This window comes from Opisthocomus hoazin, chromosome 23 (assembly GCF_030867145.1).
Source record: "Opisthocomus hoazin isolate bOpiHoa1 chromosome 23, bOpiHoa1.hap1, whole genome shotgun sequence".
NCBI lineage: Eukaryota > Metazoa > Chordata > Aves > Opisthocomiformes > Opisthocomidae > Opisthocomus > Opisthocomus hoazin.
In genome coordinates, this window is record NC_134436.1 from 3266024 (window position 1) to 3284462 (window position 18439).

Sequence of the window (18439 nt, forward strand, 5' to 3'; positions counted from 1 at the left end):
CACCCCCCTGATGTACGAGCAGAGATTTTACAACCAAAGCCTGTGAAAAGCTGATGAAAATAAACTTTGTCTCTAGGCAAGCGTCCTTAACAGCAAGACAAAGAGTTACTAAAAACACCCAAGCTAAATCCTCCTCTTTACAATGGGAAAAGGCAGGGACCACAACCAGAATACCAGAGCTGCTGAGGTTGGAAGGGATCTCTGGAGATCACCTGGTCCAACACCCTGCTCAAGCAGGGTCAGCTAGAGCAGGCTGCCCAGGACCATTGTCCAGTCAGGTGTTGAGTATCTCCACAGGTGGAAACTCCACTACCTCTCTGGGCAACCTGTGCCAGTGTTTTATCACTCTCACAGTAGAAAAGTGTTGTCTTGTGTTCAGAAGGAACCTGCTGTGTTTCAGTTTGTGCCCACTGTCTCCGGTACCGTCACAGGACACTACTGAGAACAGTCCAGCTCCCTCTTCATTTCCTCCCATCAGGTGTTTACACACAGAGATAGCCCCCCTGAGCTGTCTTTTCCAGGCTGAACAGTCCCACCTCTCTCAGCTTCCTCTCACAGAAAGATGCTTTGGTCCTTTAATCATCTTCTCAGCCCTCCTCTGACAATTCAAGCCTGCACCATGCACTGTAGCGAGCCCCACAAGAGCTATGGGTGCCAGAATAAATCAGCATACCATATTAAGTTACACCATCCTCCTTCCCCAGCAATCTGTGTTTTTCCACAGAATGATAACAACTTCAGAAAAAGACAGAAGTACAGGAATTATTCCAATCGCACTATTAGATCATTTGGACAGATATTGATGGGCTCCAGAAAACTGATGCACATTAATTCAGTAGCAATTGTATATTTGAATATTACAAGCTTTAAATATGCAGCCTTTGGTTGAAACTTCTTAACCAAAAGAGGGGCAGAATCAGAGCTGTGGCAAATCTAAAGCCAGGCAAAAGCATGTATAACAACCTCTGCATAAGGATTCCCTTGAGAGATCAGCACTGAGGATGTTTAGCAGTATCTTCCAACAACCACAGAACCATTCAAGACACAACAGCAAAATAAAGCAGGAAAACAGGCTATAAACAGAATCGCCACTTCAAACCAGTCTCCACCTCCCCCAGCCCTGTTAGGGCAAGATGTTGGTAACTGTATTACTTCAGGGTCAACACATACTCATGCATTTGCAAGTCAGAAAGGGTCACGATTACATCGCACCACTGCTGCTAGGCATACCTGTGTTTTTAGGCCCATCTGCATACACCGGTCCTGGAGGCGGAGGTGCATTTTGCCATCCATACTGGGGATAACCTTGATAACCTGGCTGGCCTGGCTGGTATGGCCCAGTAGGTCCAGGAGGATAGCCTGGGTATGGGCCAGGAGGACCACCCGGCTGCTGTGCATAGGGTGGGTAAGGGGCAGTCGGGCCCGGACCAGGGTAAGGTGGAGGATTTTCGTAGTTCATGTGGGATGTAGAATCTGTCCTGCAGAAGAAGAAAAACAAACAGAAGAATTGGTTTGCTTTTGTCTGCTTCATCTATGACCGTATAATTCCCATTTCAGACTGCTCTCCAGAAAGCCCTACATTAAGTGTGAGAAACAGACCTCAAAATACCTGGCCAAGCAGTGAGTTTATTTTTAACCCTACCACAGGAGCAGAGACTGAGTTGAAGTCATTTAAGTGACATTAGTTTAGCTCAGCAGCAGACTGACTTGCTACTTTCCAGTGCATCAGCTATTCACCCTAAGACATTTAGCAGTCTTGCAACTGCAAAGTAAAAATCCCCTGCTTCCACTCATGATTAAATTGCTTTTAAGAGATATTTAGAAGAGATTACTTCATGTTTCTGTCAATATTAAAAAGAAAAACATGCAGAAATGCAGCCTGTTCCAGACACGTTTGATTGCCTCAACCGGAGAAAGAGGGAACACAGAAATCCATTATACTTCTGCTAATTGTCACAAGCATCCAGACTAGCACTCTGGAGCAAGACTGTATATGAATAATTTCCTGATGACACAGTAACCCAGCACATTGCGTATTCTTCCAGTAATAAGCAACTGAATCATCTAGCAGCCACAAGCAATCAGGACCTTAAGCTTAGTCTCATTCAAAAAGCAACATTAAAGACACTTCAGAGACTTCAGAGAGTTGATGTTCCTAAAACCTATCTAATATATTATCATGGTACAGTCATTAGAAGACAAGACTGTCAAAGTAATGCAACTTTAATTAACCTCTAAGCAGCATGACTAAAGCAAACCATTTCTTACATTAGGTTTCCAAAGCTTCTCTCTGTTTGAAAAACAGAAGTGTCCTTAATACCACATGTTCAGGAACTATCCTGACTAAAGTAGCTGAACTCTGCTATTTTCTTTCACCATTACAGAGTGCAGGAGGTTCACCATTTCCCCTTTGCTGCATACCTCCTCCCACACGCCACAGGCTTCAGGGAGAAACACCAGGAGCATAATTTGCCTCCACTGAGGCTCACCGCTGCTGGCATGGAGCAGGAGAGGCTGACAAGCAGGATCCTCTTTGCATGGTGCTGGAAAGGGCAAGCAGCCGGGCTAGACTGACCTGGATGCTCACTACTGTGCACCCACTCTTGGGGATGTGCAGATTTTGAGTCTGGAGGAGACCCATTAGCACATCCAGACCGAGCTCTGGTGTGACGCAGATTAAAGAATTTCACCTTTGTAACTCTATAGCGAGCCCAGAGCAGTCATCTGCCGGGCAGAAGCCAAGTGAGCCAAGCCTCTGAGGCTATGTTTAGCTGCTGCAGTCCTTGACATCTTCGAAGTGAGCTTTGTTTGTTTACAGCTTGCTAGTTCATCACCTCAGAGAGTCCCTCCCCAAGGAAGGATCCCTAGGCTCCCTGCTTATTTACATGTTACTCCTGCCTGAACATCGCTAGCACAATGCTCACTGCCGTACAGGCACCACGGGGCTCTCCCATGCACGCAGCCCCGTCCCACTCTCGCAGTGACAGCCAGTCTGATTACAGATCCCTGTGCCCAGGAGACCACTGTTGGCTTGAAGCGACTCCAGAGGTGCACTCCAAGGGCACAGGGCTGACATCCCTCCCACAATGACACCAAGAAGCCCTGCAGTCTCCGCAGGCTGGGTCTTCCCGGGCCTCACCAGCCTGCAGTTGTCATTCACCTGAATTCATTCTAACACTCCTCTTGCTGTGCATACCAAGCACGGTCCCAGTTAACTGCTAAAGCACTGCTGATACCTTTCAAATGATATTTCTTAATGTCTTTCACAAGAGTTTTAACTGTGTAACCAATGCCAGGGATTAGAGGAATTTTATTTTTGTTTTCCATTGTCAGTCCACACAGACCACTTAACAGCTCATCTTAAAAGCAACAAGAATAATATACAACCAACAGACCCCTGCGAACTTCCCCCAAGTTTGCTCAGCCTCCCCAAGCTGGCATACAGCTGCAGTACCCGCTCCCAGTGCGATGGGATCCAAAGCTCTGCTGCATGCCTTGGAGACAACTGCCTGCCTGCCCCACTGGGGTGCCTGCAGGAGGCAGGGATCAGCAGTCACCCTCCCGGATTTAGGGATTCACCAAGTCAGGGAGGAGGCACGTGGGAGCCCCTGTTCCACGCCTAAGAGCCCCAGCCCACTGTCTGCTCCTCGGGCAGGAGCCAGCCCCTCCATCCACCTCCCCCTTCTCTGGGGCCCTCCAGGTCTGTTCTCGGCTGTAAGTTGGCATCCTAGATACATACACGTGGTGTGTGTACACACACACATAGGGCATTCAAAGGCAGCAAACCGCAGATCGTGTTTTTTGTTTGTAAGCCTTTTCTTAAGAACCCCCAGGGCTCAGCTTGCTTTGGTGATCATTGCCAAGCTCCAGAAAAGAGTCACATTCATAACTTTGGTTTTCCAAAGCCCTCCTACCTAAGAGGACAGTTAGTTCAGCCTGTCCTTTCCAGTGAAATTCAGTGAAGTCCAGTGTTCCCTTCTGTCCCTTCATATGCATCCATTCATTTATCTATATTCAATATCATTGCCATTTTAGTGCCATAGCAAGGCTTAAAAGATCTTGCAATTCCTCAGTTGGCTGTGATGTCAAATTCAAGCAGTGGACAACAAACTTGGCCATCACACTGCTCCTTGCCACGGGGACTTGTGCCAGGACCCCCAGGGGCCATCCTCCACCATCAGGGCTGGCCATTCACTTTCTTCCCTGTTCCCTTCAATACCAAGCAGGGAGCCTGCCCACTATCCCATGGCTGCCTGATTTATGCGCAAGCACTCACTGTGAGACTATACTAAAAGCCCTTCGGAGGGCTGGTACAACTGCTGGTGGAACCACACGGGTAGAAAAGTCTGAGATGGGGATCAACTGTACAATGCTGTACCTAGTAAAGCCTAGAAGCCACTGAAAGAGTGTGGTAAGATGAGAGCCTGGCTAAAACCAACAGCTGTGGGGGATGATTAAAGAAAATTGCACATCAGCAGCTCTGCAGAAAAGTCTGAGAAACCAGACAGAAGTGGTTAAAAATCCCAAGTCCCACAATGCCTTGAGCAAACAGGGAAATGGTGGCATAAGAAACAAGAAAGAAATGCCAGTGCTCTTTGTTTAACAGCTCTGCATTAGCCATGTCAAACAGTTTTTGAAGAGGAGGCAGGTTTGGAGTGGAGCTAGTAAGCAAGCTTCTGCCTGTTAATGCGGGACAGGGAGAAAACTGGAGAGAGTCTACTAAAAGTCAGACAGGTGCCTGGGCAGAGACCAGACCTCAGAAGAAAAACAGAACTGAGGAAAAGATGAAGAATGAGACTGGGCATATTCCACCACGGCACAAGTTACTTTTCCCTTCAAAGTTGAGACTAAAGTAACACAACCAAGATCAGGAAAGAAGTAAAAGAGAACATCCAGCAGGAACAGTTTCAGCAGCAACTGTACTGGACATTTATCTGCGATGAACAAATGAGAAAATTCCCCAAAGCATTTATCCAGGCACTCAGCAAACCCAGGAGGTGGTTGTAGAAACCAGGTTCTCCAGAGATCCCAAGTACTACTTCCGTCCACGCCCTCCCAGCTCCACCTCAGCTGTGAAGGTCAGCCTTCTTGCAATGGTCTTTATCCCCAGTAACATTCTCAGGAAGAATTTTACCTTGTCCCTCATTTCCGCTATTAGTTACTGCCACGCATATACCCTTCCCTACTCGCCCTTTTTGAACTGTGTGACAGTATTTAGATTTTCCTCATTCTCATGAACTCACACATGATTTTGCATGCTTACTAGCCCTATTTACTCACCTGGATATGTGTTTGCAAGGCACAGCCTTGAATCATTAAGCAGATACTTTTCACAGACATATTTGAGCTCCTAGTCAAACGTATTATGAAGCTTTGCTATGCGTTCTCACCCCAACTAGCAATTCCATGTGAGCTGCAACTCAGACCATGAGTTTGCATCAGAGCTCATATCTATGGGTTTCCTAATGAGCACCTCTCTGAGGCCAAGCTCGAAAGAAAGAAGGCAACACATTAGTAAAGACCTTTGTTTTTCATGGCACTGCAGGAGGTCCATCAGGAAAAGCCAGTATAGCAGTGAACAGTCCCATTCGATGGGAAACTTCATTTAGCACTAAACCCAGAAAACGAAGAGATTTCCTTGATCGTCACTTAAGCATTTACCCTATCTGTTGCTCTTAACGACAGAGAAATTACTAGTCCACCTGAAGAGAATGACAAAACAAGTTCCTACTCCTTCCTCTATGCACTCCCCTTAGTACTTTTGCTAAGAGGTAAGTTCGTTACTATATCATTAAGTTTCCTTAAGCTATCTTTGAACTTCTTTGTTCCACACTCCTGAGCAAACACCATTTCCCCCTACCCTAACAGAAAGTTTTTATTTTTAAACAAGCAGCTTACCATACCCCAAAAGGCCACACCGTCTCCCCTAAGGTCTGCAAAAAAGAAATCCAGTACTGAAGTAGGAGTACACACACAATGCAGCACATAGAGAATACATACGGCACTGTATGTACATGTATATATATAGACACATACAGAGATGTCATACATAAGAAGCACCATCCTATGTGAGAACGTAAGTCCCTCTACAACTGTAACCTGCTTTTGACTATGTCTTAGCAAAAAGGTGAACTACTATGCTTTGTATACACTATATACACTCTTTTAAACTGTCCATTTTCGCAACCCATACACCTTAAAGAAACAAGTTTCATCATTAAGCTTCAAAAGTACCTGCTTCTCTCCAATTGCTTTAAATTTACTGCTTCTTACAAAGTCAGCATACCAACGCAGCTTACAGAGCTAGTCAGTCACCTCTCCTGACTCTCCTCTTCCAGCACGCTCATGAATTTATTATCTTTTTCTCTCCAGGCATCTCTCCTGAGCTGAGGACACTCTGTTTCTACAAAGCCTGTCCTGTTCCTTGGTCATTCTTGCCACCCACTGCTTTGCCTTTAGTTTTACTGTTTGTCTGAGAGGGAGCGAGCAGGCTGCATGAAGCTCTACTGTGCAGTGTTACAGCAGTCTTCTGCTTTCCGCCCCTTTCCTAGCCCACTCCCAGAACAGCTCTGGCCACGCGTTAAGCCAAACACAGAGCTCAAGCTGCACCACGCTAATTGTAACTGCAAGATCCTTCCAAGCAGGAACAGCTCATGGAGAGCCTATCACTGCACACGTACAGCTACAACCACTGTCCTTCTCGCACACATTGCTCACCGAACTACCAGCCTGCAGGCTCTTCCACCATTTCACTGACCAGGTATCAGACTCTCCCACAAGTCTCTAAAAACAGCCTTACTTTCAACCTGGGAAAGTCTCATCATCTACAAGCTGCCACCTATTTACACCTTTTTACAGATCAGCGCACTGTCAATTATGAATCAAGTGGCATCTACCTTTATCCCATCTACGTTTAGGAATCACTGGCAAGGATTTTTTCCCCCCCTAAACTAGGAAAAAAGAAATCAGCAGCCTCATTTAGATATCTGACCGCCATCTCACTTCATAAGAGCAGCGCTGCGGCACAGCACAAGGGCCTGAACCGGTACAGCTTTTGGTGACAAGATAACATGATGCAAGAAAACAACCAAGAATGAAGAGAACAAAGGAAAGCATGATGGAAGAAAAGCTCTTCCGTAGCGTGAGGGGGTTCCCAAACAAAGAGCCTTAACACTCTGCCAAGAAGACTCAGTCTCACCCTTTTCCCTTCTCCAAAAGGCCTCTTACAAGAGGGACGTACCCAAGCACCTCTTCTGAGGTCAGCATAATTCTGGCCTTCAAAGTGACTGGAGACCAGCATGAATCTGCTTCTACCTGTTGGCACTGACAACACCTTGTTACCTTGGCAAAACTGAAAAGAGCATGCATGTAGAATCATCTGCGTTTTTACACAGTAGGTGTTCACAGCTGCTAACCTACCTGCAAAGAAATACCAGTCCCTACAGACAGCTGCCTGCAAGTCAGATCCTTCAAATGCAATCTCCTGTGCAAGCGAATGAACTAAATAAAACGCTGGGGGGAGGGGGGGGGGGGGGGGAAGATGACAGTCTAATCTGGGTACTGAAACAGGGTTAAACGCCCTCTGTTGCATAGAGAACAGTACAAGAAATAGCCCTCTGAAAACTAATGGGGGTTTAATAAATTAAAACACCCAAAGCAGATCAGCAGTCTGGAACACCTAGACAACCTCCCCTCCAAAACAAAAAAAAAAAATAATTAGCAGATTTTAGCAATTCAAAGGCAAGAAGTTGTTTGTTTTTAGGACAGCAGAACAAGCACCACACCTCATATGCTGCTCTAGTCAGGAGGAATCACATTTTGGGCATGTCAGATATCAATTCAGCTGGCCTTTGCACAGATGAAGATGGAGGGTACAGTGAGAGGCACAGATCCTGAGAAGGGCAACCAGGACACCCTGATGTGACCCACCCTTTCCAATGCCTGCAGCACTAGGAAGTAGTTTTCCAATACAGAGCTCTAACGGAAAGTACATTTAACAACAACCCAGCTCCTGGCAACCAGCCTAGCATTTAAATAACATTTCATACAAGCAGTATCCAAATAAAAAAAAAGCACAAGTGGCTTTTAAATGGCACTTGTTCTGTGTTTCCATCTTACCAGCTTCTCTGCAAGCTCCATTTAGTGATTGCACGAAAGGTACGTTAACAGTAAATTGTAAGAGTTTGCTTCCAGGAAAAGCCTCCTCCCAGGTTTGCCCACCCACTTCACGAGACAGCACCATCAGCCTAGAGCAGTACCTGAAGAGGACCTGCACAAGAACCGGACCCATCTTTTCCGACAAAAGCTGTTCAAAACTGTTTTACTTCCCAAAATGAAGGTCTAGGCAGAAGTGAGGAGCCCAGCTTTGGGCTGTCAAAAGAAAAGCTAGAAAACGCTGCTTTGTTCCAACCCATTTCCTTAAGAGGTGTCCAGGGCTAGGGGATACTCCACCCTCATTAGAAAGAGGTGCATTTCCTTACCTTTATTTGAGGGGCTGCCAGGCATTTTCTGCACAAAAAAACCTCAGCTGCTGTTCGGAGTGGCTGAAGTCACCACATCACGCAGCTCCGCGGAGTGAACAGCAGTGATATGGATGAACAAGCATTTAACCTTCCAAGTTGCTGAGTCAGGTATTCTGTCCTCCCAGTACCCTCCAAGCCCTCCAGAGGCCTGAAGCCTGCCTGTGGTCTGCGCATACGGGGAGTGCACCTGATGTGTGAGGCCGACGCTTGGGTCCCTACAAACTGTCCCACCTCTCCAGTCCCATCATCTGTCTTGCCTTCTTGGCAAAACCGTGACTGATATGCACATTTTCAGGTGATTTTGGTTTCAAAAAACAGGGTTTTGATCAGTCTTAAAGGGCCTGCAGTCACATTGACAGTATTTGTCTCAGATGCAACGTCCTTTACAGCGCTTCACAGTCATAGGATCTGTCCTTGCTGCTCTGTCTTCACAGGACGCTCTAACAATTCAGCCTCACACCCACACAGGTTTCAATGCCACAACTGTCCTTCTCTAGACAAGCTTCAATGTCTCATCAACTGTTACGAACATACAAAACCTCTTCAGAAATACTACTCTCAACTTATTGCCTGGTTTTCCTGCTTGTAATACGCTGTCCACTATCCAACTACATGTTCGGCATGGCAGAAAGGAACTATGAAGCTGAAACAGCTGCCTGTGTAGTTCCTATAATAAAAGTGTTAGTGAAAAAAAAAAAATCAAATCCAGTGCTCTGCTACTGTTATTACATGAACTGTACCCTTATGGGGAAAAATTTTCAAATTTTTCAGACAGCTGACGAAAGGTTTTAAGAACATACGCTTTAACACGAGGGACTAACAATTACAACGCTGTGAAGTACCACAGCACAAACTCCCCAGTGTTACAAGCCAAGGCGCTTGTTGCTAACACACCAGGTGAGAGTCTGCCCAGGTACAGAAGTGCCTGCGGCAAAACGTACGAAAAAGCAAAGCTTTTTACACAGAAATCACTGCTGATATGGGCATTAACATCTTGGTTTCATGTTTTGAATACTTCTGCATGCATTGCTCTTGTTCTGATCTTTGTATAATGTGCTACATTAGGTAATTCCAGAAATACATAAATATATTTCGCTCTTAAAGGGATGTATTAAGACAGTTTTAAGTTGCAACAAATCCCCAGAAAACCCTGAAAATATCTGATTGTCAAGTTAAACAAGACCCTGCAAATAACAGTTAAAAAAAGAAGCTTTGTTGGTCCAACTGAGAAGAGAATGTGAAACAAACAGTATGACCAGCAAGAAAATTAATAAGCACAGATAATACTTGTTATTCAGCTGGTGTTCTGGCAACATCCCAGCAATAGTCTTTGATGATAACCCCCCCAGCTCCGATACACTGATGGATTTAGTGGAAGATACTGCCCAGACTGCATGACAATTTCCTATCATCTCAAGAGTGAAACACACTGAAGGGCAGCATACAGCTTCCAAGACACAGGAAAATCAGTGCATGCAGAGAGAAATACAGGCATTTTCTACAGCTAAGATTTTCTTACTCGGAAGGAGATTTTCGTGACAGGCTGGAAAATGCAATGAAACAAGAGATTTTTTTTTTCCTTACGTTTTCTCACTTTTTCTGCTTTTCCACATCCTACATGCAGTTGTAACAAAATGTTTTACTTTGCCTGTAGGGCATATGCAAGAATCCTCTTCAATGGCTGCTTGTTACAAGGCACAAGCAAGTACCTCTGGTACCAGTTGTCATGAAACCAAGAAAGCCTTTGCCTTCCTCTGTCAGAGGTTGAAAAGCTATTACAGTTCAGCGCACTGCCCTCAATAGCTCGTAAGACCAAATAACGCCTCAACAATACATTATAATGCTAACGTGGAAAGGCATCTTCCTGATACACAAGTGAAAGAAACAGCACTTCATCCGGAACTCTGGAGAAGGAAACCTCTCCCAGCCCAGGGTGAGCAGCCTCGGAGGCTCCCAGGCTGCCTTACAGGAAGCCGAGCTGCAGCCGGCAGGATGCCACTCCCGGCTAGTACTACCGACCGCCTGCTTGAATGACTCAGGCTTCTTGCTATCTCCCCCCATTCCCAAAACCGACAGTGTGCTATTTTCTACTCATTGAGCCATACGGTTTCAGTTCAGAAACAGGAAGTTGAGAAAGACAGAATATGCAACTGAGAGAGTAGAAAACATCAATACTGAAGGCAGGCATTCGAACTCCACTCATTCAAGTCTTCAGCTCCCACTACAAGTTTTCACAGCCCCCTGCTTAACCCTACAGCCACGCCACGGGGAAATCACGAACAGGTAACAGGAGAAATGCAAACCTGTTTGTTGAAAATCCAGAGTTACACAAGCTTGCTCTGCCCTCCTAGAAAAAAATTAAGTAACATATTAATCTGATCATGTATAGAACTACCCCTGAAAACAGCTGGCTCCTCAGTTTACTATACACAGCCTCCAGGTTATTCTCCATTGCAGCACAATGAGCAGGAACATCACTGCTTATGCTTACAGAACAACTCTGGTGTTTTGAACAGCAAGCCATTGCCAGTTTTAAATTTAATATGGGCCTGCAGTGACACATGACAGCAAAAGACCGGCGTCCTCTCCTCTGACACCCAGAGTACCACCCTGCAAGGTCTGTTCAGCCCACGTCAGAGTCCTCCATCCATGTCAGAGCCACTTGTTTACAGGACATTCTCTTCTCCTCGTCGACCTCTGCAGTGAGGACGCCCACCAGCCTCTGCAGATTATCAGTTACTGCCCTCAAACTGTTAGGAGGATGACAAATCAGTATTTTAACAAAGATGCCCTTTATAGCACACGAAGAAGAGGCAGAGTGTAACACAGTGCTGCAGAAGTTGCTTGGTAAAAACACTATTCGGTGCAGTGCAGAAGACTGTTATTCAGCACGCACACTAATTCCTGACCATCCCTAAAAAGCACTGAAATACTATCACTAAAATTTATCAAGTCTCAGCATTTTCAGCCTCCTTCTCAGTCTATCTGATATAGTAACAGTATTCTTGTCATCAAAAGTTTCTAGGAAGAGTCGGTCTTTTTATTAAAGCAACTGATGCAGTTGAAAGAAAAATACCCATTTTCTGGCACAGCAGCACTTTCCACAGCTTGTATCTCATCACTGTATTTACCACCGCACAAAGGAAGATGCAGCTACTCCGCACAGACATTTTACCTCACCCACCCTTACGACCTTACCGAGACTTACCCTATTCAGACAATCGGGTCGTTCACACAGGTCTTGTAGCAAAGGCACCAAAGCAAAAAGCACTTTTTTTTTCCTTTCAGATAGAGCAAAACACGAATCTGAGATGAGTGGGACAGATCTTGGTGCTGCCCTGAACAAAGAGGGTCTCCCCACTGCTGTCAGAAGGGGCTGCCAGATCCCTGTGGCAGAGGAAAGGAGGCGATTACTCTCCTTTCCTCTTTCTCCTATTTCACCATGACATTCAATTATCGAAATGAGGTCTCCGACAGCTACAGGAACAGGAAACATAAATCCAGGACAACTACAACAGCTTTTAAACACATGATGCAGCATATTATTTTTACTCGGAGAGTGCTAGCATACCTCTTGCTCTACACATCGTCAGAGCTGGCAGACAGGGAGAGACACCCCGAGGTCAGCAGCACCGCAGCCCAGGCCTGCCTGAGGGGCTCCACCGGCTCCAGCACAGCCTTCACCTACCTCGACACCTCGGGGACGCTCACCACCACAGCTGCCCGCCCAGGCCCTCTCTTCACCCCAAGATGTCTTCCTCTTCACCCTCCTCAGAGCGGCCGCCCTGACCAGCACGTTCCTCTGCCCGCCCGGGCTACCTCCGGCCCGCACGTCCCCAGCACACGCTGAGGTACAGGCGGCTGCCCGTCCCCCCCGCACCTCACGTATCCGCGGGGGCTGCCGGCCCCAAACCCGGCGCCCACAGCCCCGCACCTCACGCACCCGCGGGGGCTGCCGGCCCCACACCCGGTCCTGCCGGCCCACAGGGGCTCCCCCCCCGCCGGTACCTCAGCCGCTGCCCGTCTCGCGCCGCCGCCGACACCTGCTGCGCACCCCGCGGCGGGCGGTGACGTCAGAATGCAAGGGCGGAGCCCCCGCCCCGAGCCGAGCCCAGCCGACCCCGGCGCGGAGGGGGAGAGGGGGGTGGGACGGGGGCGTGGCCAGGCGGGGGGCGTGGCCGCGCGCAGTGCCTGACGGCGTCCCGCGCCTTGCGGCCTCGCTGCCGCCCTCAGCCGGCGGCCGCGGGGGGCGCGGCCCCAGGGCGGGGAGCGGGAGGGCCCCCGGCGGCCGGGGGGCAGGGGCCGGGTGCCTGCCCGCGGGGCCTTACCGACAGTTCCGGCAGCCGAGGGGAAAGCAAAAGGGGAATTAAAACAAAAACGTAGAGCGGAGCTGAGTAAAGGCAGGAGGAGGAAAGGGGAAGCGAAGCCGCCGCGCGGGGATGGGGTCGAGGTGGAACGGAGGGGGGCCCTGCCTCGTCCCCCGCCGGTGCAGGGAGGGCAGGCAGCAGCGGGGCTCGGGCAGCCCCTCTGGCTCGGCGGGGTCTGCGCTGGGGCTCGCAGCCCTCCGGAAGCCTCCTGTCTCGCCCCCGTCCAACGCGGGGGCACAGGGGCCAGACGGGGCGTACAGGGCAGCGGCTCGGGTCCTCGCACGGCGCCTTGATGCCTGCTGCCGATAACGGGGACGTGCGCAGAGGAGGTCCGGGCGCGGGGACTGGGAAAGCAATCGCTCGGCTCTGCCCAGATAAAATAGGTCAGGGACACGGGTCAAGGCATGAAATGGCCGTCCCTGCCTTCGGCACGTGGTGGTGACGGGTGGTGACGGGACGGCCGCTGCCGCCTGCAGGGCCAGGCCGTGGGCCGTGTGGTTCCGCAGGGAGCGGAGGGGTGCGAGCCTGGCCCTGGGCTGCCACGCATGCCGAAACCAGCTTCCTTCTGCCCTCACCCGCTGGTAGATCTTATCAGGCCAGTTGAATATTGGCTCCCTAATGAGGCTCAGCCAGGAAGAAATGATTTAAATTAGCTATATGACATGCTGTGTTCTTGGGCAAGAGAAAAACAAGGTACACAGCTACCACTGCTCTGTATGAAGAACCCAGCACCCTAACCTCATCCTAAATGAAACCTGGCTGATGGGAGATGTGGGAGCCCCCTTTCCAGGCAGCTCCGGAAGAGGCTGTGGTTCCCTGGATGCAGGGAGTGAATTGCCAGCCCACCGATCCCCAGCCTCGTCTGCCCCAGCCGCGCTGCCCTCCTCACATCTGGCAGAGCCTCCCAGTAGGCAGTTTTCTGTGCAAAATGGGAGAAAGCTAACAGAACAAAAACCAGTCCTCTGGTGACGGAGGATGCGGAGAAGGCAGAGCTACTGAATGCCTTCTTTGCTTCAGTCTTCAGTGCTAAGACTGGCCCTCAGGAATCCCAGGCCCCGGAGGTAAGAGAAGAAGCCTACAAAGAGGACGACTTTCCCTTGGTCGAGGAGGACTGTGTGAGGGATCGCTTAAGCGATCTGGATGTCCACAAATCCATGGGCCCCGATGGAATGCACCCACGAGTGCTGAGGGAGCTGGCGGATGTCATTGCTGAGCCACTCTCCATCATCTTTGAGAGGTCCTGGAGGACAGGAGAGGTGCCCGAGGACTGGAGAAAGGCCAGTGTCACTCCAATCTTCAAAAAGGGCAAGAAGGAGGACCCAGGGAACTACAGGCCGGTCAGCCTCACCTCCATCCCGGGTAAGGTGATGGAGCAGCTTATCCTGGAGGCCATCATGAAGCAAGTGGAGGAAAAGAAGGTTATCAGGAGTAGTCAGCATGGATTCACCAAGGGGAAATCATGCCTGACCAATCTGATGGCTTTCTACGATGACATGACTAGCTGGGTAGACGAAGGGAGAGCCGTGGATGTTGTCTACCTTGACTTCAGCAAGGCTTTCGACACAGTCTCCCATGATGTCCTCCTAGGGAAGCTGAGGAAGTGTGGGCTGGATGAGTGGTCGGTGAAGTGGATAGAGAACTGGCTGAATGGCAGAACTCAGAGGGTTGTCATCAGCGGCACTGAGTCTAGTTGGAGGCTGGTGACAAGTGGTGTCCCTCAGGGGTCAGTACTGGGCCCAGTCTTGTTTAACTTCTTCATCAACGACCTGGATGAAGAGTTAGAATGTACCCTCAGCAAGTTTGCTGACGACACCAAACTGGGAGGTGTGGTAGATACACCAGAAGGCTGTGCTGCCATTCAGCGTGACCTGGATAGGCTGGAAAGCTGGGCAGAGAGGAACCTGATGAGGTTCAACAAGGGCAAGTGCAGGGTCCTGCACCTGGGGAGGAACAACCTCATGCACCAGTACAGGCTTGGGGTGGACCTGCTGGAGAGCAGCTCTGCGGAGAGGGACCTGGGTGTCCTAGTGGACGACAGGTTAACCATGAGCCAGCAGTGTGCCCTGGCTGCCAAGAAGGCCAATGGGATCCTGGGGTGCATCAAGAAGAGTGTGGCCAGCAGGACGAGGGAGGTTCTCCTTCCCCTCTACACTGCCCTGGTGAGGCCTCATCTGGAGTACTGTGTCCAGTTCTGGGCTCCCCAGTTCAAGAAAGATGAAGAGCTACTGGAGAGAGTCCAGCGGAGGGCTACGAGGATGGTGAGGGGACTGGAGCATCTCCCCTACGAGGAGAGGTTGAGGGAGCTGGGCTTGTTCAGCCTGAAGAAGAGAAGGCTGCGAGGGGACCTTATAAATGCCTACAAATATCTGAAGGGTGGGTGTCAGGAGGATGGGGCCAAGCTCTTTCCAGTGGTGCCCAGTGACAGGACAAGGGGCAATGGGCACAAACTGAGGCACAGGAAGTTCCGTCTGAACATGAGGAAGAACTTCTTCCCTCTGAGGGTGACGGAGCACTGGAACAGGCTGTCCAGGGAGGTTGTGGAGTCTCCTTCTCTGGAGATATTCAAGACCCGCCTGGACAAGATCCTGTGCAGCCTGCTGTAGGTGACCCTGCTTCGGCAGGGGGGTTGGACTAGATGACCCACAGAGGTCCCTTCCAACCCCTACTATTCTGTGATTCTGTGATTCTGTGATTCTATGCCAGCAAGTCCAAGTGACTTGTGCAAAGGGTGTGAGGAACGGGAGAGCTGGCACGGAGGGGCCGAAGGGAAGGCACGGCACACATGGGCGCAACGAGGGGCTGCTGCTCTGCTGCCCTGGAAGCTGCGGACCAGTTCCCTCGCAGCTTTCTTTGCCCTCCGGCATTATTTACATATGTATTTGTAAATGATACTGCCTGGCCAGGCACCTTGCAGCAGACACAATACACATTGTTCTGCTGGTTAACATTGAACTTGTCTTGGTCCTTTACTCCAGTGCCAGCGGGCACACACCGTTGTCTTGTTAAACATTAACTGAGAAAGCAGCTTGAAAAACATTGCTTGGCTTCATTATAATCCTAAAATGACACTTGATACTTAAACCTTCTTATTACCCAGTTTGCACATACTTCAGATATTAATGCAGTCCAGGCTTTATCACTCTTATTACCCCTCCAACAGAAATTTTATATTGATTTCTGGATGCAGATGTGTTTACTGTACCCTGGAAATGAGGCTGGGATGTAATGCCATACAACAAATTGGGATTTAGAGAGGCGGTGGGAGCATGCTGGAGGTGTTACACTAACGGATCCACAGGAGCTCCCACACAGGCTTCAATACGCATTTGGCGTGCAAGTGCAATGTGGCCAGTACTGAGTCGCAGCTGAGGGCAGGAACCTCCTGAGATACATTTATATGATTGTTTGAAAACGTTGTCCAAGATGCTAGAAGACAGACCATGTTTTGCACCCTTGCAGTCAGTCCCCTTTGCACTTTTCTTTTACCAGTGCTTTTCTCTTTTGCTTTCTCCTGTTCGCTAATATGACCTACAGTTATTAGCAGATGTGGGAAAGGAGGTGTGTATACCGGGAAGCCTGTGCTGCCTGGAAACTCTGGTTTAGCAACGTCTATCTCCCCTAACCCTCCCCATGCCTGGCAAACTCAGTGGCTCTATAATCGCAGCTTTTGTCTTCAGTGTTTACTTTTTTTTTCATTCTGATTGCCCGAAAGACACAAACCAGAGGGAAGGACTTGACCTTGCAGAGGACGAATGCAGAAGCTGGACCTGTAGAGCACATTAAATTGCAGAGAAGAAGTTAACCAGAAGAAGGGGAACAGAGTGCAAGACCATTGCCCAGAGGACTTGCTGTGTTGCTTACCCCCATTCTTGCAGCCTTTCACACCTCTTTCCACACAGTTATTTGGTTAAGCCTGTTGCAAAAGCCTTGTGAAAGACCCCACTGTCTTCCAGGACAGTTATGTGAGACTAGAGGTTGCAGGCAGGGCACGACACTTTTGCTGGCTATTGGTTTTGGAAGAGGTGTCTGCAGGGCAGAAGGGATCAAGGAGGAGACGTCCTTGTCCTTTTCTCTGCGACAGTGCCAGATGAAGAGATCCTGGTCCACCCCCACACTGCCACCAGCCTGTGTGCGTTCCTACCACATGCCAGCACCTCTACACAAAAATACTCTTTAGGACCTTGTAGGTAGATCCAGAATCGATGTAACACCTCAAAATGAAAATGCTGCCTGGGAGGATAAAGTCAGTGGATCTGCACTCAGTGTGCTGAAATCCCAAGGCTTGCCTGGAACAAAGGTCTTTCTTACCCATCACCTCTACTATCAGGAAATTTTTCTGTCTTGCCTGATAAAAATTAGCAATTTAAAAGTTCAGGTCTATGGTTTCTTTCAGGACACAGATGGCTTTAGAAGGTATTTGTCTGCCATGCCAGGAGCTTTGCCTGGGTGTCTGATCCAAATCAAATGAGCACTGCTGGATCTGGGAGTGGATGGGGCTGGTATTCCTGATGGAAAACCACGGTCCTGTGAGCACAGAAGCAGCAGCAACCAAGGCTGCAAAACTTACATGTGAAGTGGGTCGCTGCCGTGCTGGCTGGTCCAGCCTGAGTGACACCCTCCTGGGATAACGCTGTTCAACAGATTCAACGTCCCTTCATATCTTGCTAGCCTCATCTGGATCAATCTAAGCCCTGCACTCTAAAGACTGTCTCTGCGATAGAGAAGTGGTAGTTGTTCATCCCTCCTTCCTCAGGATGGGTTCTGAGGTGCCTCCTGCTGACTTGTCAAACCCTCCTTGCTGCAGTTGCCCTGTCTGGCAGCGAAATGGAGTAATACTGGCAGCATCTTGCTTCCCCTCTTCAAAAGGCTGGAAGAACCACATGCTAGAGCAGTGCAGAAGGCATTACATTGCTTGCTGTGCCCTGACCCCATGCAAGATAGTCGTAGAGTAGGACTGCTCTTCTGCTTGCACGTCACAGGATTCGGCGTCCTTCCCAAGCTGCTGTGTGGTGCTGGATCTCTTTGAAGACTTGAGTCTCTTGTGCTCTATCATGCTCAGTGTCTTTTGATCTCTGCCTGCTTAATGCTCATGTCTCACTCCCACCCAGTAAAGTAAGATTTATGCTGGAAGATAAGATAGGAAGGCTGTTATATTGAGTATGTCAAAATAGCACATCATCAAGGGCCAGGCTGATCACTGATGGAAAGAAAGCCGAACACCTGGCAAGGCTCTAGGCGTGCCTGCTGCAGGGGAAGCTAGAGCCATAGCTCTTCTGCTATACCAGGATAAGAGAGTTGGGATACATCTCAAATACATGAATGCTCCCTGCATTGCAGTGTGGCTGACAGAAGTAAAATAATTTTGCTGTGCCTCAGTTTTCCTATCTGCAAGAAAAGCCTGAGCACAGGCCACCCCTGAAAGTGTGGGCTGTTTGTAAATGAGGTGAAGAAACTCAAGGCTGGGTGCTGTTGGAAGGGCAACACTATTTGTGCTGGAAGAAGTATGCAACAGCGCCGCAGGATTGAGTTCAAAAGGCAGGTGGGATCACT

The 18439-nt window shown here is 49.1% G+C and overlaps 1 protein-coding gene across 7 annotated transcripts in view; it reads right to left on the reverse strand.

Annotated features, from left to right (window-relative positions):
- CYSTM1 (cysteine rich transmembrane module containing 1) overlaps window positions 1-12653 on the reverse strand; it is a 29556-nt gene extending 16903 nt beyond the window's left edge. The window contains exons 1-3 of one of the 7 annotated variants that reach the window (XM_075441979.1): window positions 12531-12653; window positions 10826-10869; window positions 1231-1478 (exon numbers count right to left, since the gene is read on the reverse strand). In XM_075441979.1, coding sequence (XP_075298094.1) covers window positions 1231-1459 — 229 coding nt within the window. In that variant the 5' untranslated portion in view covers window positions 1460-1478; window positions 10826-10869; window positions 12531-12653. Of the gene's footprint in view, window positions 1-1230; window positions 1479-2421; window positions 2517-10825; window positions 10870-11730; window positions 11790-12456 lie in introns of those variants that run through there. The other 6 variants (XM_075441978.1, XM_075441980.1, XM_075441977.1 and 3 more) reach the window with 6 other exon arrangements.
- Between the last annotated feature and the right edge of the window lie 5786 nt (window positions 12654-18439).